We start from the raw sequence: 24,143 nt of genomic DNA on the forward strand, positions 1-24,143 counted from the left end.
CCCTCAGCAAGTTTGCTAACAACACCAAGCTGAACAGTGCAGCTGATACAATAGAAGGGAGGGATGCCATCAAGAGGGACCTGGACAGGCTTGAAAAGTGGGCCCACGAGAACCTAATGATGTCCAATGAGGACAAGTACAAGATGTTGTACTTGGCTCAGGGCAATCAACAGACTGGGATGGTTTAATATGCTAAGTGCTATTTTCTTTGAGGACTTTACTCATTAAATCATGTCCCCATGACAGCTTTGCCAGCAGTTTGCAATTTTTTTTAGAATGTCATTTATATTAGTGTGCTAAATTAACTAGGAAAATTAGCATTGGAATAAAGTCAGAAGGAAGAAGAATAGTACAAGTACATCTAGTGTCACTGGGGGAGCTACATACAGACTAGAGGTGGAGCCCTAGAGGAAGATCATGTACTTTTTTTTTTAATTGTCTTTGAGCAGTTGTCTTCTTGTATCACTTTAATCAGCACTGGGATAACATATGATTAGTGGACTAAAGAAAATCCCTAGTAAGGAGACTTGGAACAGCAGCTTTTACTTGCAGTCAGGCTGAGAAGTGATCTGCAAATAGCATGGAACTAAAACTACAGTTCAGCATTGCCTCCTTTACACATTTTTACAGAATTGAAATCTCCTTAAAAGATAAAGTCAGCACTCAATAATATGAGCAGGTCCTGTGCTGAATGATTGTGCCATTATCTTGCTAGGTCTAGGAGATGAATGTTGCTTTTGTCATGGCCTTGAATAAGGAAAAGACAGTATTACAAATATAGCTGGAAGGAGTGTTGGTAGCTCAGAAGGATCAGCTTTACTGCAGATATATGCAAAAACAACTAGTGCCAATTTAGATCCAGGTTGAAAGAACTAGAAAATACAGCCCTGTAGTCTAATTAAATACATCTAATAGAAACTACTAAAAAAACTCTTCCTTCTTCCCTGCCTTCCTGACACTGTTCCTGTTTCTCCCATGACCGTGCTTGACAACACTTTTAATTGTTAAAACAATGCAAAGAATGCACAGTTAGGTTATAATGAGATATAATGGTTGCAGGAGGGAAAGAACTTGGACTGCAAGCTCCCACTTCACCTTGCCTTCTTAAAAAATTTCTGTCGTAAGCCCCAGCACTGCGGGAATGCAGAGATGGAGGGTGAACTTAGCCTCCTGCCAGCTACAGAAATCCTCAGATGAAAAGCTTCAAGAAACATGGCCTGGGCTGGTGCAGCACACACGCACCTGATCCAAATGCTTGCTTGTGTTGGGCTTTCCTGAAATCCTCTTGGCGTTCTGCAGAGCTTATCCACTCCTGGGTTTGCCGCTGCCACTCTAGTGATGTCCTAGCTTGCCGGTCCAGGGAGCTCTTTGTGTCATCTACGCTGGGTGCATGCTGCCTCTCAAGAGAGCTTCCTTTCCTCTCTGCCGAGCCTCCACGCTGGCCCGGGCCTATTTGCTGCCTTAAACCCTGACCAGGTGGTGGGTCAGGTGGTGGTGGAAGATCTAAAAAATGTGAATAAGATTTAGATGAACTAATTTTTAATTGAAACAGAACTTCCATTTGATGCTGAAAAGAAATGAACAATAAAAACGTCTCTCACAAATGGCTTGAATCACTTTATCTGCTGATTTTAAAAAAAGGAAACTTCTTGTTAATCAGAAATTACTTTCCAATAGATTTCTAACTCAAGTTACTGTACTGCTAGCTCTTTCTAACTTTCCTAACAATCAGTAGACTCACTGCAAGTCCTGATTTACATTTCTAAGCATGGGATTTATTTTCCATTTTATCTGCCTCTTTCAGTAACAGTGAACAATTAAGAAAGACTATGGAAACCAGATGACAGAGTAATTCTTGCCCATCATAGTGGGGCTTGCTTTATCATTCCTATTTTTTGGGCTTCATTTTCAGTTTGAGGCTTACACCCACCATCTAAATACATGATTTTATCAAAATGTATAAAATTCCACAGTATCTTTGGAAAAAAAAAATATATTCACAAATGTACTGTCACTGAAAAAGCACCAATACATCTATGGAAATGGAATCACAAAGCAGCGGGTGAACATTTTCTTCAAATACATTTTCAGTGTTCTCTCGAAACCAGTAGTCTTCACAGACACCAGGATGGCCACTCTTAAGGTTAGCAGTCTTGCAAATATAACCAATCAACATGAAATTTCACATAAATGCTGAAAGACACTTGCTTGATCTCTCTATGCACTCTGATTCTTTTCAAGTTTATGGCTTGGGCTACTGAGATGTTTTTAGGATTGATGGTGAAACTTCTAATCACATTTGTGGGGGTGCTTTTTGTTATTTAATTTGTTACCAAAGATAATTATAGAACCTGAATAATGACAATTCTAACTGTAAGATTTCATGTAAACCACATGATTGTCTAGTAAGAATCAAGACAATTCTTACATTTTTAAAAACAATCAAAATAGAGAAAAAAGTACTTTAAATATTCTTCCATATAGACTACTCATTCAATACTTAGAAAACTTGATTAATTCTGGCTTTGGGCAAAGCACAACCCAAATAAATTCATGCTACCCAACTTCACTAAATCTATATTAGTCTACACTAGATATGGCTATACCCCACTTCTTGGTATTCTGTACTTTAGGTGAAGGTTCATCAAGGAATTTGTAAAGCATGGAAGAGTAAATCTCTCCTTTGCCCACAGGAAGGTCTGATTTTCTTAATCCTAGTGAGACTTCAATTCATTTTATACACTGTTGAGGAGACCTTTGGATTTAATTTATTTGAAGCCTGTAATTCAGCTTCACATGAAGCTTCAGGTCCTTGCTGCTAGAGTTGATACTTCTGTCTCTTATATATGGGGCACAAATACTTCCCAAGTTGCTAAGACGTTGTTCCAAACCAGAACTGTTTCCCAATGTTAAATGCAGATGTGTGGGATACTTGTGTCTAAAAGGGAAAGAAGTTGTGTCTGATGTTGCTTCTGTACTTTTGCTCATAGCTAAAGTGCTATATCCAAAATTAAGATATCTATCTTCTGGATAGAACAGTTTAATAATAATCTGTCAATGAGCCTGATGTGTGCTTTATGTTCAGCACTAATTTATTTGAGAAATTTTTAGTTATGAATATAGATGTGACCTTTCATGACAGTGGCAATACTTGAGTGACTGTAGGTGGAAGCAGAGTATGGGAGCTTGCCAATGTTAAAATTGCTTTATAGTGTTGGCTTCCAAAATGACATTTCTTATAATTGATTTTATTACAGTCATAACCAGTTAATGTACAAGAACCACAACACTGGCATCTGCTTATGCAATCTGAAATAGATATTACTGAAGTTGTGATTTATATGCACTTTATGAAGATGCACTGAATCCAATAAATGTTATTTTCCAAGATGAAATATTTAGTTTAATATAAACAAAATTTTTAAGAAGTAGTACCACAGGAAAAAAAATAAAATGATTGCAACATTATACTTCCTAAGATACAGAACAATTCTTCTCAAATTGCTGTCTAAGAGTTGCTATTAATCAGATATCAAGGTGAAAAGGTCTTGTACTTAAACAAACATCCTGCATGCTCCAGAGCTAACTGAAACTCCTGGAATTATAGTAGACTTATTTTATTAGTCTGCTGGATTTTGCTTTTATACGTTAGTAAAATGGGCAGGAAATTGCCTGATGAATAGAAGTGAAATCAAAAAACATGTTTGTAAAGCTGTTTTAGTGTTTTAGAGCTCTGGATGAGCTAGCTGAAATGAAAAATAAAAATTATTTTCTGATGAAGCTTCACACAATTATAGAAGAATTACAGAATACTACGGAATTAATGTAAGCTGGCTCTAGCTTGAGTACATACTTACTGAACTGTGCTAGATATGTTTGAGAAGATCTGACTATATCATTTGCTTTTTCACTTTTTTACTCAGGTTGATTGTCAGAGTAACACCTACCCTTCATTTTTAATATAAAAAGGTGGAAGAGAGCGTCATTTGGCAATGTGGCTTTCTATTCACTCCACAGCTCAAGTTGTTTACTGCAAATTTTCTGCCTTAAGTAAAGTTACTAAATACGCTGTTATTTTATTGTGGCATATTTATCTAAAGACTCCATATATTTGGAGTCACGAGTTTCCTCCTCCAGTGTCACAGTCTTGTCTTTCCCCATCTCTTCTTTCCCTTCTCAGCCTAAGATGTATCTAAGCAACTGTGCACGCATCCTTGCATACACTTGTACATATGTACCTACATGATGGCTAATGGTTGGAAATTCAAATGCTAGTAAAGGGTGACAGGTCAGATGACTTAGTATTTTCAGTCTCTAACAAGCAGACTTGTTACCACACAGAGGGAAGCCAACTCATACCATAATGTCCATTACTCAAGGGAAGATTTGAATGTAGATAATTAGGGACTTCAGGAGGATTTTCAGTGAAAGAACACATAATGATGTTACTGAGTGTGTTACTGAAGTGTTACTGCACTTCCATCTACATTACATTTACCTTCCAAGTGCCAGGTAAAACACCCGAAAATCCATACTGAGATAGTAACTTTACAGGCTGTGGGATGCTATCCAAACTACCACTTGCAGCCTCTAATGGCAAGCTTATCAAACTTGCAAGGCTATTTGTAAGTGTATTGAGGGGTAGGTGACGGTCTGATTTAATAACAGAGGAATTGTGATTGAGAAGCTGTAGAACATCAGAAAGCCTTATCAGCTGCAGATGCATGATTCTCTTGGGATTACTCCAGCCTTACTTTAGCAAGCAGAGCACTGGCCAAATGACTGAGACATTATGTAAGCTTGGGCACAACCTCTTGTTATTAGCCAGAAAAGTTAAGAACCAAGAAGTACAAGGCCATCTCTTCCTACTTGCACTAGTCATTTGTTTTCCTAGGGGCGATACTTACATTTAATAAGACTCTGAACCACTTTCTTGTACCAGATAGCAAGCATCTTCACTACAGCCTGCCTTAGTTAAAATTGCATATTAACAAGAGACTTTGAAAGCTAATAGTCTTATTTCTCTATTTTAACCACCAGCCATGGTTCCTCTCTAGTTTTTCTTTGTTCTTTTAAACCTCATGCTCAAACAAAGAGGAACTTTCACCTGCAGTTATGCAGTTACTGTGTAATTGCACGTATGGCAAATTCCATTATTTTGTACTTTGTGAATATATTGATTTCAAGAAAATAAATTATTCCTTGAGCACTTGAAGTAGAAACATTATGTTAGTTTTGTTTGTTTGCTTTTAAGGTTTTCCATTATTGACAGATTCATAAGGTATTTTTCCTTTGTCTCCACAGTCTTTTAGGATGGGAAAGTTGAAAAACAAATTGTGCAGGAGGACAAATAGGATAATTCAAAGTAGAGTCAGTCCAGAGGATTCAGACCTGAAACTGTAGATTGTATCTACATATTCAGTGATCATTTTTAATTTTTGGACACTGGAAATTCTTAAATGTAGTCTGTTTCCATACATACAGGTGGTAGCAGCAATCTTAGTTCCCTAATTGACAAATGTCCTTTGCAGATCTAGCTATGACTCAGACTTGTCCTTACACTTTAATGACTCATATTCAGCAACACTCGAAGTGGAAAAAGTGTACAATTTGTGTTTACTTGTTTCTGTTGTGAGAGAGAATGGAAAAGGATCCTGTATGACTTCTGAACACTGTAAATTTTTGGAACACATAGTAAGCGTTTAAGCTAGGTTTGTAACAGGCAAATGTTAACAGTGTCCAGAAGTTGTTACTGTCTATGCTTGAGAGGTTGATTGTTTAAGAACATGGTATAAAATTGGAGTTCTGACTCAAATATACTAAAAAAACTCCACTAAGATTAGTGTTTTATAGTGAATAATCAAAGATCATAGGAGATTCCTCTTTTAAAATAAATCTTAAAATCTGATCCCTTTCACCAATTTAAAGCAATGTCAGATTTTATGATGGAGTCATTCCCTGAGGAGTCACACTTCCATTTACCTCATGACCTAAACTAGATTCCCATCAATCTTCCGGTAATCATGTTATTATGACTTACTTCTATAGTAACAGTATTCTAAAAAAGTGAGATTAAGGTCCCACAACATTTAATGCATTACAAACACACATGTACACATAACTCATGGTGACAAAATATATGCTATGCTGAAGGTTTAAATTAATGCATGCACAGAAAGGGGATTGCCAGCATAATTGTGCAATTGACACTCACAATTTCCAATTCCTATTCTCGTAACACATCTATTTAACAGATCTGTGTAGCAGTGAGGCCTCTGGAATATATCCAGAAGTGGATAGCATTAATGCTTAAACCAAATCAGAGCCACATGAGTGGGTTCTAAGCTATTTTGAGTTCTTTCCTCAAACAATATGGTAGTGAGGGTGAGTCACAGAGTATGAGCTATAACGGTAACACTTCTGGTGAAGACTTTCACTTCTGGAATCTGTTCTCCACTTTTACGATCTGATAAACAGGGAGTCTGTCAGAACATGCTACAAAATTGTATCTGTACATTTGATGAACATGACTGAGAGGAGAGTTGTAGTGTTTTTAGTGGCTTCATTCCAGCTTGCATACTGTTAATATATTTTTAAACATACCTAGAATAATAAATAGCACATTATAAATAAACAAACTAAATACATGCTCTATCAAATCTATTTACAACATGCTGCCTGATAAAAGAGGATGATGAAAGGATTCTCAACTGATTTTTTGCTAGAATAGAGAGGGGATTTATACCAAAGTGATTTTTTTACTCCTTTCTCATATACTCAAAGATTTGTCAAGGTGAACTAAAAATTAGGAGACTGACATGACTGGCACTGGCATGACTCCTGCTCCCAGTGTTCAGACAGTGCCATTCTGAGGGCTACTAAAATAGGGATAGTCAAGGACTCAGAACTGCCCTGCCCTGAACACTGCAAGACAGGTCAGCATGAGGAAAGTGACCAGATCCCCATTCGCACTGCATTACAGTAATCCTTGGTGGCTCCTTTAACACTGTTTTTCCATTTGCCTGCTTCTCCTCACTGAAAATTTCAACATTTAAAGTGACTAGTAAGATTAAAAGAGAAGAGAGGGGAGATAACAAGCTGCCCACCTTTATAGTCAGACCTTCTCAAGGAGTAACAAAGGCTTTTTTTGCCAAACTCAAGATAGGATAGACAAAGACAATGGAAATCTGAACTGATTTTAGTGATTAGAAGAGCAGAAGGGATACACTTGAAATTTCTAGATGCGAATTGGTGGTAAGAGGGAACTGGAGATGTTGAAGTGACAAACAAAGTCAGTGAGGTCATTGAATTTCAGGGATGAAGCAGCACAGACAAGATGTGAGGCAGAGCCTTGAGAAAAGCATGGCACGTACTTCTATAGCTGTTGCATGGCTGTCAAAACCAGCAGAAAACAAAGAGAGCACTGTGGGACTGGCTGCATGATTCTTCTTAGAAATGCACTATATGCTGGTGGTGGCTACTTGGAAATGAAATTACCCAGGGGTCACATTTTAATGCCAACCCATGTTCAATGCAGTCATTTCTTCTTAAGATTTACACTGAGAACTGAGAGCTGATTTGTTTAGAGCTGACTTGTTTAGAGCTGAAAGGAAGAAAGGCTCCTTGAAGAGTCACTTAACCAAGCTCCACACTGCTAGCGTTGCAATACCGCTGACGTACCTGGGGACCCTACTTCACCAAACAAGTAGCTCACTGTAACAGACATTCCTTAAAAGACTGCTTTATGGCCTCCCATTCTGCACAGCTGCGTGTTGTAGCTCATCACCAGGGCCTCCCACCGCCACACTTACCGTCTGTTATTCCCTCCCTACGATGAGGCAAGGGGGGTTGGTCCAAACGGCCTCCCTTGTGTTTTTTAGTGGGCCTCGGCCTCTGACTCTGAGTGACAGCTGCACTGGTGTTGCTGTCAGTAGAAAAAGGACTGCTTGGCCGAGGTCTCTGAGAGGAAGGATATGCTTTGCCTAGAAAAAGAGAAACCACATGACAAAAATATTACTGACTTGAAATGGGCCGTTCTGTTAATGTAAATTCTGAAATATTAAATCTGGTCTAACTCTCAGAGGCAAGCGAGTGTCCCCATGAGACACCTGATGTCAATTGCTTAAGTTACACCACAGTAAGCAAAGTGAGAAACTTGGCAATCCTTTGTCTTTACTTTTATAATTAAAGTTGCTCCATCTGTTGTGCTAAAACCGCTGCACACCATGTAACTCCTACCTGCTTGGTGTTCAGAGCAGATGTGTCATAACAACTCCTCAGCCCTCAGCAGCGAAGGAAAACACTTCTTCAATCATATCAAATTTATCTTCTCCTGCCTTCCACCTTCGCTGAGCCAGATTCTCATCTTAGTCACTCCCATAAGCACTGCATATCTGGAGTAACTCCAGTGAGATAAAGATAACTGCTTTTGCAAGCTATGTAGCACTGCAGGTTTCTATACTTCAGGGCTCTCTTCTCTTAAGAAATTAAAAAAGGAATTTAAGTCGTAATGTTTTCCTATTTATTTTCATTATTTTATGTGTTCAAAAATTATTTATTCTGAATGAATTCATTCCCTATTGTTTTTTTTTTCTGTTTTTTTTCTGGTTTTTTTTTTTTTGTTGTTGTTTATTTATTTACTTATTTATTATTTAATATATAGACTAATGGAGCTACATACTTTCTCTTTTTTGATATCTTTGATGCTGTTCTTTGAAGCAGATCATGAAAAGTATCACGGCAGGAAACGCATGAGCATAGTTCATTTACTCCATTCAGTTCTTTTTTTCATGTTTTTATTCAGTTAATTAGGCTTGTTTCTTATTTAATAATGTTTGAAGAAAACTAAATATCACTGATATCACTGTCTTTTTTTTTTTTTTTTCTCTGCACATGATCTTTATCAAGCATCTCAGGGATGTTAATGCTTTAATTTGTTTAGAACTTGCTTAAAATTATTACTTTGTTAAACCTTCTCTGAAGTGGAAGATTTGTAAGCCAGTCAGGACTTCTCTTTCAGTCCAACTGTAGACCCGTATGGTCAAATAGTTGGTGGAAAGTGACAAAACAGCTGCTTGATATTTTTCTGATCTATCAACCCTAAGCTAATATGAGGCTGAATTATCTTCTGGTTCATTAGATCATGGTCTCTTGTGATTTATGTTTTTTAGTAAAACCCCTGGAAGAGCCAAAATTCTGGTGTATAAGTGCCACACTTCACGCATTATAATAGATATCCTTACTTCTAGCATGACACCACATACAATAGGATCTAGATTAACCTAATCAGAAGTAAACTGCTATTTACTGCACTATTTAAAATATATTTCGTGCAAAAAGAGGGCAAAGTGAAAAAAAGTAGCTATAATCTCTCTAACATACTGCTTAGCATTAAAATGCTTGTGTTACAATAACATCTAACTATTGGCCTTCTGATTTTTCCTGACTACCTAAGGCTTGATCTTTTATTTTCAGACTGATGTGCACAATGAGGAGGATCACTCTCTTAGGCTATGTTGTCTCCCAGCCTTGTGTCCCTGTCAGCTATCAGAGGTTACCACATTTGAACCATCTGTGTGGGCATTCCCTAACTCTCCTCTGCCAAAGAAAGCCAAATTGAATTTAAAGAGTATGAACAGGATGCCTTTGCTAGCCTGATGCATTTAAACTGAAATGGGGAGCTGAATGCCCACCCAAGGAGCTAACTCTGAAGATGGGAGGAAGCAGTAATAAGCGTTTGGGTGAAGCCTGGAAACATTAACCTCTTATAGCTGGCACAGCTGCAGCCAGACAAAGACAAGTGATCAAGCTCTTGTTTCATAGATAAGGATAAAACAGCAAATGAACACAGACAAAATATTACATATCTTGTTTAAAAAGAAAAAGAAAAAGGCCACTGGTGCAAAGAAATTCAGATGTGACCCTGAAATTCCATCCTAGCTCACACAGCACAGATTTTCTGTAAAAATAAACTTGCAACATGCAAGCACAACTAGTGAGTGCAAGATGAAGAACCTTCATGCTTACTCTCTTGAGTAAAGAAATGTGATCATGAATTTGGAAAGCTGACTTGGAAAAAAAAATATATATATATACACTGAAATTTTTTTCTTTTATCCCTTTGTGAAAATGAAGGAAAATAGATAGCACTCACCTAAATCAGATATGGGGCAAATACAAATGATATGTAGGTTCCCAAAACACATCTTTCAATGCACCTAATATCTGATTACAGCATGTTATTTTTTATGCAGCCTTTTCAGGAAGAACTGCTGAGCAGTGTCAGACTCTATAGTAGATTTAGTGTGTGCAAATGGAGACAAGGATGAATCCAGTAATTCATGATTTAATTTCCCATGGGTGTTAAAAAGGAAAACTGGCTGAACTACATGACAAATCACACAATGGTTTCTGGAAAATGGAATCAAAGTGTCTTGTAGGAGAGACATCTTGTGTCTGGATTTACCAGTGCCTCTTATGACTGACAATCAAAGACATCCATGTGAGCCTATGCAGTTGGTCTGCTCATTTCATATCAATAAGAATATTTCGTAACTGTTCTGAGTGGGAGAAAATAACTGTCCAAAGGAGTAAAGAGTCGGGACCTTCAGATTTCCTCCAGAGCAATGAATAGAAATAATACTGCTGCTTCTCCACTGGAAAATGCCATTTTGCACTATGATGGATTTACTGTGGTACAGCAGATCCATAATAGGCTAGTCTGATTGATCAGACTACCCTGGGAAGTATCATATCATAAGAAAACTACAGTAAGCATTGCAGAACTGTTTCCATTTGCTGATATTGTGGTGGGTGAAAAAAGGGAGGCTGTTTACATGGGCTTTTTGATTCAGCTTTTTCTCTGGATCATTAAGAGAATAAAAAGGCAATAAAAAGATAACCACAGTGTTACTCTTCTGTAACCTTAACTCTAATAGTCTATACAAGGAATTACGTGTAAGTACTCAGTTTAAGTGCATATGTGACCTAATTAAGTTAGGAAAATATAACTGACAAGGGAATTCTCATCCTGTTCTTTTATATTGCTACGGTAAGGAATCGTATTTAAAAGTGTCTGCACGTTTGAACTCCTTTGTGCATGTATGTGGTGGAAACTACTTCTCAGTGGGCCTAGTACAAGTTGCTTTAGTTTACTGAGGCCATGAAGAACACAAAAATAAAAAGGTTAGGAAGGATTTGTGTCAGTTCAAGCAAAACAGTGTATTTTAAGAAAGGAATGGTTTGGCCAAATTTGCTAAATAAGAAGAAGAAAATGAGAGTTTTAAATATTTTTAACAGTGAAATAACTGTCTTTTAAGGATGATTACATCTAACCAAAGTCAAAGGTCCTCATGACTTGAAAAAGGCTGAAATTTCATCCTGTGATTTGTTGTTGGCATAGGACTTTACTACAGATTCTTTTCTTTATTCCTAAAAGGTAGTATTTCTCATGAAATCACTGCGTATAGAAAGCTGGCAGTTATCATTTCTAACATTTGGAGACATTTATCAAGAATGCAAGCATTTTAGCAAAGGATAAATTTTGTACAAAAATGATAATAAAAATTTTTAAATGATAGGAATATTACAGGAAATGTGTGCAGGAACAGGAGAAGAAAGCATAATAAAAAATAGGAACCCAAATGAATACTTTGTTATTATGTCGTGTGGATTTAAATAATTAGGTGCTTTTTTAAAAAAAAAAATAATAGGACTGTGCAAATGCAAATACATTCTTTGTTCAGAATATATAAAAGGAAGTTCTGCTTATCTTTTTGTGTTGCTAAAAATTAAACGTTACAAACTGAATTATATTTACTTTTCATTAATTTATTCTAGTTGATAAGACTGGTTGTTTTCAAAAGCAATAGTCACTTTACCTGTATTAAATTTCACTTGGCTAATTCTGGTGGCATAATTAAAATTAAATTTAATCAAAATTTAATGATTCATTGAATTAAATATTGTTAACATCAGCTGATTAAAAAGACTTTTAAACATTTCATATCATTTATAATCAAATCATAGCATTCCACCCCCATGCTTAGAAAAACTTCACAGAAAAATACATTTTTGCAAGAGATGCGAGAGAGGAGCAGGGATGGAGATAACAGTTTAAACATGACTTTCATCATTGGAAATGTAAATGATAGTGAGGAGATGTTGCAGGAATAAAGTCATCAAAGACTGCATGGCAGAATTAGTGATCTCTTAACCAAAATATTAAACAGAGCACATGTCAGTAAATCCATAGCAGAGTCAGCGTAAAGAGAAACTGCAGAAGATTGAAAGTGCTGATTACAAGCTTGCAGTATTCACTACTTCAAATCACTAAAAATGAAACATAAGTTTTTATTTTAAATATACTGATAAAAATATCTCCATCCACTTTACTCCATGCATGTTAGAAAAACGTGAAGTGAGACGCAGGTTCACTGAAGAGAAGAACAGGCAGAGACACCCTTCATGCAGAAAGCATTAACTTTGAGTCTACAAACCTGTTCTTGTCAGGCTGGTTCCATCCAGCCTAAAACCAGCTTTATCTGCTGCTGCAACCAGTGCTTGTGCAAAACTGCCGCTGGTAAAGATCGAGTCATCTGAGGAGCTACCTACACTAGATCTATGACTAGAAAAGTTACGGTCCTCATCAGACGCAGAACCCCATCCATTTACCATTGAACCTAAAAACAAATGTAGGGGGTCTAGTGAGTTGTACATGTTTGATATTTTTTTGATCATCTAAATCTTAAAGACCCACTTAATATATTCTTACTCCACAGGAAACCCAAAGGTTGGCTAACAGAGCTTGATATAAAAGCGCACTATAAAAGCTAACCGGGATCTCATTCATAGTTTGCATTGTGTAACTGTCACTTTGTAAACCAAATAATACATATCCCCTACACACATATAGATGCCATAATAAACTCTTTTGAATGTTAAAAGATTTTTCCTGGGATTGACAGTAATGTGATTTTTTTTTTTTTTAACTTCATTTATTATAAAGCAATATCTACCTTCATTTTTGCAAAAAATCTTACTCTGGGACACCACAAGTCTAAATCTCATCAGGTATGGCTGACGTCAGACCTGGGCTTCAAGAACATTCTGAAGCATTATGCCATTTTCTCAACCAAAACTTTAAAATAGATGAGCAATCTTAGTGGCCCAAACAAAACTGATGGAAAACAATCCATTTTACAGAATTGATTTCTCTTTTTTAAAAGGTTAGAAACAGATGCTCAAGAGTAGACCAAACACGTTCTTGAATACTGAGTCATGCAGGGAGCCAATGCAGACCTCACCATATCCTAGCTATAGATCACCACCACTGCAGGAGAGGAAAGCAATAATAACATCAAAAAATGGAACCAGGAAAAAAAAAAAAAGAAAAAAAACATGACAAAAATGTAGAAATCTTGACATAATTAAAATATGAAGAACAAAATACTATGAGTAGGATTCATATTTTCCACTCTTCAATTATATTTTCTTTTACTTTTTTGCACAGCAGAAAGAACCGATTAACTACCCAATATGACAATGCAACATATATTTTCCAAAACTATCAATGGGTTTGAATTATTTCAAAGTACCAAAATTCAATGATTACAGATGGAGTTGATAGTGCTCTGTACTTCTGAAAATCATCATAAACGACACTGTATAGTTTTACAGTGTCCAGTAGAGCATGAGGTGAAGAATATTCAGCCACCACCAACTACCTAGCTTTTCTCCAGGTGCAGAGCAGACATACTAACGAGTTACCAACTCTAGCTAAAGTGCAGAGCTACCAGAATGCTTCTGGGACCTGAATTACTGCATGGCATTGTGTGGCACCATGTAGACACAGAATATTGTTCTGAGACAGCAAAGTTGCCTCTTCATCTTAAAATATCTGAAGGTTGCTTTTTAAAAAGTGACATATTGAGAAAAATCCCAGTGAACCAATGAAGATCTGTTTTCCAAGATATGACAACACTTGTGGAGAGATAAATCATGGACCTGACTTAACAATTTCTTTAGCACAGGTGAATTTATGTCAATATACCTAAGATGAACAATGGTATCAGTATGTTCTTCAAAGCTTTTTTTAAGAGTTGTCCAGGAAAGTATTATTTTGTTAAAAATCATTAATTATTAAATCAATACTGACTTGCTTATGCTGCATTACAAAGCCTAAGAACAATGGATTATTTTGTGATGCTGCAATGACTGAATCCTTTGATGTCAGCAAAGTGGCAGGCTATAATAACTCCACGCACTCCTAAGATACAAAAAAAAAAAAAAGAAACTGAAGAGGTCTATGGAGGTCTGACAGGCAGAAAGTGTGTTAAGTGCAACAGAGAGTGACAGAGTTAGATTCTGCTTGCCAAGAGCACACACAGAATTGTTATTTTCCAAACAGACTTGACCTGATGCAGACAGATGTAGGAAAGTCTAGACAGCAGCAAGGGAAGGCTGAAGCTGAATTTCCTTGAGAAGAGGAACAAACTGAACTAACAATCAAAGTGTGATGGAACATCAGAGAGAATGAGGAGCAAAGTCTTAGCAACAGTTATTTGCTGATGTATGAAAAGAGATACTAGAGATAAAACACTTCATGAAGATGTAAGAAAATGAAATGCTATAGCTGAGAACATTTTCAAACAATTGCTTATCAACACATTCTGCAAAATATGTAAGCAGAAGCTGAAACATAAAAATATAACTAGATTCACAGATATCAAAGGAAGATATTCAGGTGCTGAAAATGTATGATGCATTTTGTTAGTTCCATGGCCCAAGTATTTTATACATTCTACTCTGTAGATACATGAAAATATATACTGAATAGGAAATGTATGAGCATACATATGTTTTCTGTATCTGTAGAAAAAACAATGGATATTTTCAATGACATTAAGTTTGAATTTTCATTTGCTTACGTTGCTATGCTAACCACTTACAAGTTACACAGCAAGTTATAAACATGATTGTTTGGATTGAATACTTTTGGGGTGTATCTAGGAGCAGTTGCTATATTCCATCTGCTCTTAGAAGGATTTAATCTAGTTTTAAAAAAAATCCACTTTTGAAAAGTGCAATAGACTAAAAATCTGCACAAGTTTATAACGCTCTCTCCAGTGAGTGTTTATGCACTTACCTCTCTACACACACATAGCCATGCCAGATTTTCTTAACAACACCTACCTATCAATGATCTTAATGATCAGTGAAGCACTGCCATCAGACTCCCAATTTTTCAAGCAACCCTTCAGGGATCTGTTCCTGACCTCCTGACCTCTCAAGGACAGCAAACACCAGCTAAGCTAGGAACAGGTGCCCTGCCCGTGCTGTTGAACACAGCAGCTCAGTCCTTGCACAGACATGAGCTGTACTGGAGGAGGACTTCAACACAGCCAACAATTTAAGCAAACAATGATGTTACTTCTGGTTAGTGGACTGTAAGCTGAAGAAAAGCTCTTCAAAACTGCTCAAGTCAGCAAGTTAACCATGAAATCTTCACATTTTTTCCACTGGTTCCTGAGCTATTAAGTTTCCCTATTTGTTCTTTTTTTCCTCAGCAGCACTCTGTCTTTGTTTGTCCTCCAGAAGCACAGACATGGCTCAGTGGACACAAGCCTGCTTCAGCCCAGGCCAGGCCTCTCATACCTCTATGCAACTGCCTTCATATTATGTGCAAGGGGAAGCCTTCCCTAATGGCATCTACCAGCCTCTTGATTTCCCCAATCAGGCACACTTTTGTTTTTCTCTGAGTAAAGGCAGCATAAGAGATGCTGACATCTCTTTCAGATCAACTGTGTATTTTCAGATGGAATGAAATAGGCTTTTAGTGTCTCCTTTACATGCAGCTCACTGTGTGTTCTCCAAGAATGCATTTGAGTTTTTACGCTTTTTGGCAACTGTAAATTTTACTCTTGCTGACAGCAGCAGTAAATGCTTTATGTGGAACAAAATCAACTCTGTGAAATGTTGAACTCTGTTTTCTTGCTCCATAAAATATCTCTTGGTGCTAATGCAAACAGAAAGCTTCTTGCTCTCAGGGAAAGGTGAAGGAAATAGAGGTGCCAGCTCCTTGTAGGCTGCATGCTATAGCTTTTAGTGGCATTTTGCCTACAATTAAAACACTACTTTTTCTTTGGACGGTGTAATCTTGCTCTACTTAAGGTAACAAAAAGTCTAACGCTTGTGAAACAAGATCTGCTCACAGCAAACCTAACATTTTTGAAAATTCCACATAGTACTTCTCTGCATACACAAAAATCTACATGCTTAAAGATGATAACTGATGTCACTGGGACTTGTATGTGTGTGCTTCTATGCTTTCTTTCTTAAAAGCACAGAGCACATGCTAACATTGCATGCCTCCTCCTCGGCAGGCATTCTGGTGGAACATGACCAGGCTGCTCAGGTTTGTCAGATGTGGATGAAGTCCCCAGGAGCTGATGCTGAAATCTTCCAGCCCATGTACAAGAAGAAGGCATTCATCTCCTTTAGGTCATAATTATAAAGAAAGAATGACCACTAATTTTAATGGAAGTGATTAAATAAAAGGGAGCAACAGTCATTGTGTCATTAGATAAAAAAGAATAATGGAAGGTGCTGAATGCAGAATATAAATAAGATCATACTTCAAAAAATTGACTTGAGCTTATACTTTACAGCATACTTCCTCAGAGATGCCCCAAATATTAACCATATACACCTGAAATAAACACTTCTTTGAGAGAGAAAGGGGGAAGTGGTGTTAAACTCTGAGTAAGTGGAGTCAAAACATATATATGTATCTGACACTTCAGAAGTCCAAGCATAATTAATGCTTTTCATAACCATGTAATGAAAAATGAATTTACGCCACTTAACCAAATTTATCTATGTTTACATTTTCAATCTTTCAAGATTTTTTGGTTTCCATATTGCTGAAAAACACAACAAAAATCTCAAATTTATTCAAGCTGTTAGAAAAGAAATGCACCCAGAACATTAAGTAGTTGCTCAATGCAATAAAATACTATGATAAAGTGGCATCTTGCTGTGTCTCTATTACTTCTTCAACACTAAAATTAATTTATGATCAGTCATCAATTCATTTACATGTCATTTTATGCTAAATCCATCCTTGCTGATGAATGCATATCCCTAGATCCATTAAGCTAGAGCAAAGTCTGTGCTTTATAATATGACCCTGCTAATTGTTGCATTACCATTTTTATGAGATACAAAAACTACCAGTTTCCTATTTTCTGCGTACATATTTAATCCATGAAACACATTCTTTCTATTAAATGCAATCTCTCTAACTGCCTGCTTATAAAATAGAATCTTCTGCAATAGGCATTCCTATCAAAATCAATACAAATATTGAACTCTGCCTTGATAAAATATGGCTCACCAAAATGATTTTCTGCAATTTTCAAGAATTATTCCATTTGTGTTCAGATGCAATGAATGAACAACTTTTACCATCCAGTGATCACTAATTCTTTTAATCAAGACTGAAACACATCAAGTAAGAGATTTTCTTCCTTGCTAAGTTATACATCCTATGGCAATCTTAATAATTTCAAATCTACATAATTTTATTAAAAAGAAAACAGTTTTGTTATACATATGCACTGGTACTCTTCACAAGAATATCACCCTCCTTCTATCAGTGAAGTAGGAAAAAAGCCTGTTCTAATGTCCATGTTAGTCAATGGGTTTCTCTCTCCCCTCAGTAAGTTACTGTGTATTAAAAGTCAGTAGAAATTTTGCAGCTGCTCTTCAGGGTTTTGTTAGTTTGCTTGTTGTTTGGTTTTGTCTGGTTTTGTGTTTGCTTGTTTCTTTAAATCAGAATCAGGAACTTAGCACCCTAGCAAACCATGCTGGGAACAAATCAAAATGTGGGCTTTACTTTCTTATTTTGACCCACAAACAGTCAAACCTCCTTGAGTTTGCTTTGCAATATCTGGAAAATGTTAAGATACTGTGCATTCCTCCTTGCTTTTCATTCTGTTATACCTGTCAACATTATGTCTCTGCCACCTGCAAAGAGAAAACCTTAATAGTGTAGATTAAATCCCTGTCTGAATCTTCAGTTAGCTGTAACTAAAACTCAGGAGCTTGGAAGACAACTGATTTTTAAACACTTTATAGAAGCTACGCTATGTTTGTAGTGAAATTTAGCAGTTTGAGCTTAGTTCACCCAGTGCCAGCATTTCCCCACTGAGAATCCTACTTTTGGTATTGGATGAAAAACTCAGCTCAGCTGTGAAAAACAAAGTACCATTGCACTCCAGGACTGGGTACCTTCAAGTCATCACTGAGGCATGCTAATATCCTGCTCACCCTACAGTAACTCTGTCAACTCTATTCTGGGCAAATCTGGATCAAGGAATGCCAACTTAGTTTTCATACAGACACTGAACTCACAGGACATGCTTAAAAATGTACACAAAAACGGCTTCTTTAAGGTTAGCTGTTCTCATTTCTCTCAGATTTTTAATGTTTAAAGTAAAAACAAACTATGTCAATTCCTAGGAAGATGCTGGTTTAAATCATCAAAAGCCCTGTAAAAAGCAGCTTTTATTTTCTCAGTTGAAGAAAAAACAATTTAGTTCTTCAACAGTATTCTAAAAGCAATCAAGTTAAAGAAAGAGAAACAGCTTAGAAACAATGGATGCAATTTCTTTTATTGCCCTCTTTAACACTAGCAAATGCAGCCTGGATAGGTTAGCAGAAACAGATGCACAAAATTAAAATTCTCCTTTGAAACAACTCCCCTAAATAAAATAAGCAATTTCCTTCCATCTCCTAATAAAAAAGCAAGCCCAACTCAGAAAATTGAGGTTTTGCCCACATAGTAACTAAGAAAAACAGAAGTAGGTTTTTTTTATTCCAAGAGTTTGCAATTTTATAGATCATTTAGAACACACTGGATGTATTTTTGCAAGGTTATAGTTTCATAAATGTTTTATGTCAATCTAAGTGTTGGCTGTAAGCTATTGGAGTAGCCTGTCATTTTGCTTCCTTTCCGGCTGCACGGTCCCCTCCTGCAGTACTAGCAAACACATTGCCATGCAGTGAACCAGATCGAGGAACAGATCCAGATAGGAATTAAACAAGCAAAGAAAAGAAAACAAAAGGAAAACCTTAATTTTCAGCTAGATGAACCAAGATCATGGTGATGGTGGGAACAAGTGGGTGTGAATTTGATCTCTTTGCATGCATTCCCAGCCTACATTACCAGGTTCTGTTCAATTTCTTCCAAAAAAAAAAAAAAAAAAAACCACATCAGTTTTTTTATACCCCAATAACCGAACTACTCTTACAACTAAGAAGAAAAAGCTTGATTCTTATTTGTAAAAGCATAAACTACAATGGGCACAGAAGTCTTTGAATCAGAACAGAAATACAGCTAATCCTTACTTTGCATGAGGTAGGTTAGTCCAAAATATTAGGGGAAAATGTAGATGTGCAAAACACTAATTTCCTGATTAACAGTTATATCAGCATTGACATCTTAATACATATCAAATGGAAAATATATGGCAACCTGTTTGTTTATTTCTTTAGTTATTTCTGTTTTACTGATGTAAAGCCCTTACTGCATTCCTAATGGAAACAGTTCTGAGCCATTAGCAAGATATGCAAAAATATGCAGAATTATAGCCTGAAGGAGATTACACTAGAAATTCAGGCAAAGTGACTTAACATACTCATGTGCTAATAAGTTAACCTTCTGGATTCAGGGATTTAAACTTTAACTCTACAGTCTTCAGTTGGACCTGAGTTTCAAATCACAGCAGTAGAGCTACAGTTCTTAAGTCTTAATTAGATTGGCAAGCAGTCTGGCCCTAGGGTGAGCTAAAAGTCTGGAAAGTGGGATAAAGCAACACACTATTTAATTCAACAAGGGAAAAGAAAGGAAATTATAAGTATTGATGCTCCATTACTGTCATATTCCTGCAGTGTTTTCAGAATAATAATGTTTAAATAAGGAAGCAGAACCCTTGAAATTTCCAAAGTTCACAACAAGGAGAAGAAAATAAGCTGTGCTGTTTTAGTAATGCCTTAGTAAGCCAGTCTCTTTGCAGGTGCAATTAACAAGCTAGTGTTCTTCCATAGAGCTCCAAGACTGAAGAGGCACCCACCAGCTGTCAGGAACTATGGGTACATCTGGATCTGCAATAAACCTGAACATTATGTATACAGTACATCATATAGAAGCCCAAGTCCAGCCTTGGGAGACTCCTAAGTCCAAGTCCATTCCTAAGGGAATTTGGAGTTACCTTAAAAAGTTCAATGTGTCCATATAAAGTCTCCATTAAAAAAAAAAAAAAAAAGCATATATTTCACTGCCTGTACTTCATCAACAGCAATTTTATTTATTCAGATTCTGTACATTAGTTTATCATACTTCTCTAGGTCCCCTTTGATGATTCCTGTTGTAACTTTCCAATGTATGCAAAGAGCGAAAAGCAAAGATGTATCAGAATAATTAAATACCTCAACTGAAAGGGAACAATTACTAAATTCTTCAACACAAAGTAGGCTCAAAATACACTTTTTTTTCCAACATAAATGTTATATTACACTACAACTAGATGTTGTGCTGATCTAACTAACTATGCTTATTTTGAAGTCTTCTAATTTCTTCATGTTCATCTGTGAAAGCATTTACCCAGCAAAATATCTGAAAATTATTTAAGATAACATTTTTATGCTGCTCCTGATGTATGAAACATATATTCCAAAGCTGAGGTCTTCCCTCTCCTTTTTATGTAACTGGTTTGCTTCTCCAGTAGAGTGAACTTTTCATGAAAGCTAGGATATAATTGAGTTTTCTTTTGACTCTTTAAAGCTTTTTAAAATTCATGAATTTTCTTATCATTTTGCAGCAACACAAAGTATTTTCAAATCCTTCTTTAACTTAGCATTCAATATTAACGCATTTTAAATGTTACAGAAATAGAGTGGAATAAATTTTCACTTTAAAAGTGTTTGTTCGGTGATGTATTTTCCTGTGAGGAACAAGCTGGTGTTAGTGTTTACTGTGTTTGGTTACCTGTCACAGAGCTGTCTAAATTGTCCATACTGGAGCCTGGAGTATGCTCTAGACCTCTCAGTGGCCTATTGATTTCTAGAGTTTCTTCTTCGATATCATCCTCATCATCGTCTGGAACATCTGTTTCCAAGTCTGAAATAAGGTTTCCAGATACATATCCGAGGGGTGGAACTGGTGCCTGAGGAGGTTGTGTATTGCTTTGGATGTGCCTATGCAAACAGACAGGAAAAGGGCAACAGAATGGATGAGAGTTTGTACTTTGTGGTCAGTAGAAGATAAGCCTCTCGATAAGCCTGAAACAGATTTACAAAACATGCTTATTAGCTCAAATTCAAGAAAAATCAGTTCAGTTATTCACCATAGCAGAGTATCTGCACACTTTTCAATATTACATATACTACCCCTCCTATAAAACAGGAAAGGCTGAGATTGTCCTTTAATAGGTGAGGAACTGATGTACTGATGGAACTGGGTAGGAAGTCCATGGAAAAGCACAATTCCAAATCCCAACCCATTATATGAATGTCTAACCTTACATTTCACTTTGCAAATCAGGCATTTGAGCCAAAATTAAATTTCACACCTCTGGCTGAATAGACTCAATGTTCTGTTGTAAAACTCACCCTGAAGAGAAGGAAATGGCCTATAGGACAGAAGAAATTTTCAAGTCCAATGAGTCCATTATCAAAAAGGAGGTTTCACTTTACTTATAGTAGTTTAATTGACTTAATTGCAGCAGTATTAGGGAACACATGATTACTGCATGCAATTAAAAAAAAAAAAAAAGGAAAAATAAAGTTAAAAAAAACATCCACAGAATGATTACACAACCAAAGCCAAGCACTGGGTTTGGAGTTTCACTTATATGATTCTCTCAGAGGAAAACAACCATCAGCTTTCATTGCAGCATCTTCTACAGCGCTAGAGGTACACAGCAAGCTGTGCTGGAAGACCCAGACATGACTGGCCTTGGCATAAGTGTGCGTATGGGGCTTGAATTTGCTATTTCAGCCACGTGAGAGCCCTTGGATATCTGTTCATGAGGTGCTGTGACCTGATATCAATTGACAGAATTCTGGACGGGATCCAGGACTCCGCTGGTCTTATGCTAGGACACCAGCATAACAGAGAAAATTACAAATGTCACCTGTTTGGCTACCTAGCTCTCATACATTTTCACTGAGCTTCTGCTGCTGTTTTATTGCCTACATTTCATAAGTACGGTAATTCTCCTTATTCAAACAGTCGTTCTTTTTTTTTTTTCTCATAATGTTACTCTATTGCATCAGAGAATGTCATGTTATGTTGGAATCTCTTTCCACCTTTGTGTGTAGGCTTTAAATTGTTGCTTAATCTGAAGCTTATTTGCAGAGCAGAGACTGTGTTTCTAATATACAACCTCTTTCTGATTAACAGCTCTTGAGTATTTTTCTATCTGGACACCAGAGTCTTGGCTATGCAGTATTCAAAACACTGTGCTAAAGGGCACTGTGATCTAACACCCTCAATAAACAGCGTGATTAGCTCCCCATCAAGCAAAATACTTAAGTATATGCTTAATGTTAAGCATGTGATAGAACAATTGAAGTCAATATCTCATGTACTTGTAGTTAAGCATATACTTAAGTGATTTGCTGGATCGAGGCCATAATGATTACATACTTTTCTAGTAATCTAGTAATGTGCTTTTAAATTCCTAATTGGCTGGTTTCTAAATATCTCTTCAGTTACTCCTACAGTAATCTGATAGGTCTCATCTTGTTTTTTCTTTCTATACTGGATAGACTAAACTTGAGAAAGAAAAACAAAGAAATCTTCCTTCCCACTTCAGGCAGTGGAGGATTTTCCTCTGACTTTGAACAGCCTTTGCTAGACCCTTTGGCAGCATGGTGCATCTCCAGCCAACCAATCAGAAACCACCTGTATTTGCAGCTCTCAATATATACCCCTAAACCTGCAGTAATAACCTAGCATGAAAATACAGGTTTTTAACAGTATTATTTTTCAGAATTCCATGTGCAATTACTATGTCCTTAACAGGAGAGTGATGTTAAAATCTCCATATTCCTAAGTATATTCCAAAGTAAAAAATCTGTATATTACTATCCCTGTTACGAAAGTCCCTGATCAGTTTTCATTTTTGCAGATGACATTTCCTGTCAGCTGCTAGAGGCTCTGCCACTGCACCCTGTCTCGTTACCCGCTACCAGTCTGGTGCCTGCACTTTGCAGGGTGTAGAAAGTGTAACAGCTGCAAAATGCAGCAGCATTGCCTGTGCATATAGGACATGTATCTGGGAAGCCAGCCACCTTTAGCTGGCCTAGTTTAGCTGCTGCCTGGGATTTGGGTCTGTCCCACAGTAAGCTGGGCTCCGTGTTTGGCAGCATGGCACTGTGGTGGGACCAAAGTGCCCTGCTGATCGAGTGTGGATTGCAGAGAAGCCTTCAGGCTTCGACAGAGTCCAGGGAAAACAGCTGGCCTTGATTTGGCATGGCCTTCCTACCTACCTGGTCTATTTATGGTAGCTCAAGCTGAATAACTTTGCGACTTTATTTAACAGTATGGAAAGCTGCTTCCCTTCTGGCAGCGTGCCACTCGATAACTAGCTTCACTTCTGTCCTCTGAGAGTCTCAAGCTTTGTCTGGATAAAAACGTTTCTAAAGGACAGCTGCCTCTTAGGGAACATCCAGAAGGCAACTGACCTTCACTGCATCCCCTTCTGGTGCAGATGACAAGTTCCCTTTACAGTCCCCAAAGAGATTGCTTCTGTTTGTTTTACAGGGGAAATGTTACTGTGGTATTTGCTTGCTCTTCTCTTAAATAGGCATAAAGCACTCTGAAACGCAAGATACACTCTGTAAATTCTAACCTCCTTCAAGTCTTTTCTGGGTTTTCCCCATGTATCAGAAATTTTCCCGGTGTTTCAAAATACAGCCAGATGTACAAATGCATCATTCTCATGTGATAAAGAGTAAAAGCTGCTACATTGCTATTTCAAGTAATTAACATTATTTTTAATCAGAGCTTTAGTCATTCATTATTTTTGAAAATTCTGTAAAAATCATGTCTTCTGCTAGCCTGAGAACATTGTAAA

The 24,143-nt window shown here is 37.0% G+C and overlaps 1 protein-coding gene across 1 annotated transcript in view; it reads right to left on the reverse strand.

Annotated features, from left to right (window-relative positions):
- Nucleotides 1-24,143, reverse strand: part of ROBO2 (roundabout guidance receptor 2) — an 872,799-nt gene that overhangs the window by 11,521 nt on the left and 837,135 nt on the right. Inside the window, exons 24-27 of the mRNA XM_052666711.1 lie at nucleotides 21,050-21,258; nucleotides 12,498-12,680; nucleotides 7,812-7,982; nucleotides 1,243-1,503 (exon numbers count right to left, since the gene is read on the reverse strand). Of these exons, the coding sequence (XP_052522671.1) occupies nucleotides 1,243-1,503; nucleotides 7,812-7,982; nucleotides 12,498-12,680; nucleotides 21,050-21,258 (824 nt within the window). The remainder of the gene's footprint in view (nucleotides 1-1,242; nucleotides 1,504-7,811; nucleotides 7,983-12,497; nucleotides 12,681-21,049; nucleotides 21,259-24,143) is intronic.

The sequence above is a fragment of the Tympanuchus pallidicinctus genome, unplaced genomic scaffold (genome assembly GCF_026119805.1).
Source record: "Tympanuchus pallidicinctus isolate F22 unplaced genomic scaffold, pur_lepc_1.0 scaffold10, whole genome shotgun sequence".
Lineage (NCBI taxonomy): Eukaryota > Metazoa > Chordata > Aves > Galliformes > Phasianidae > Tympanuchus > Tympanuchus pallidicinctus.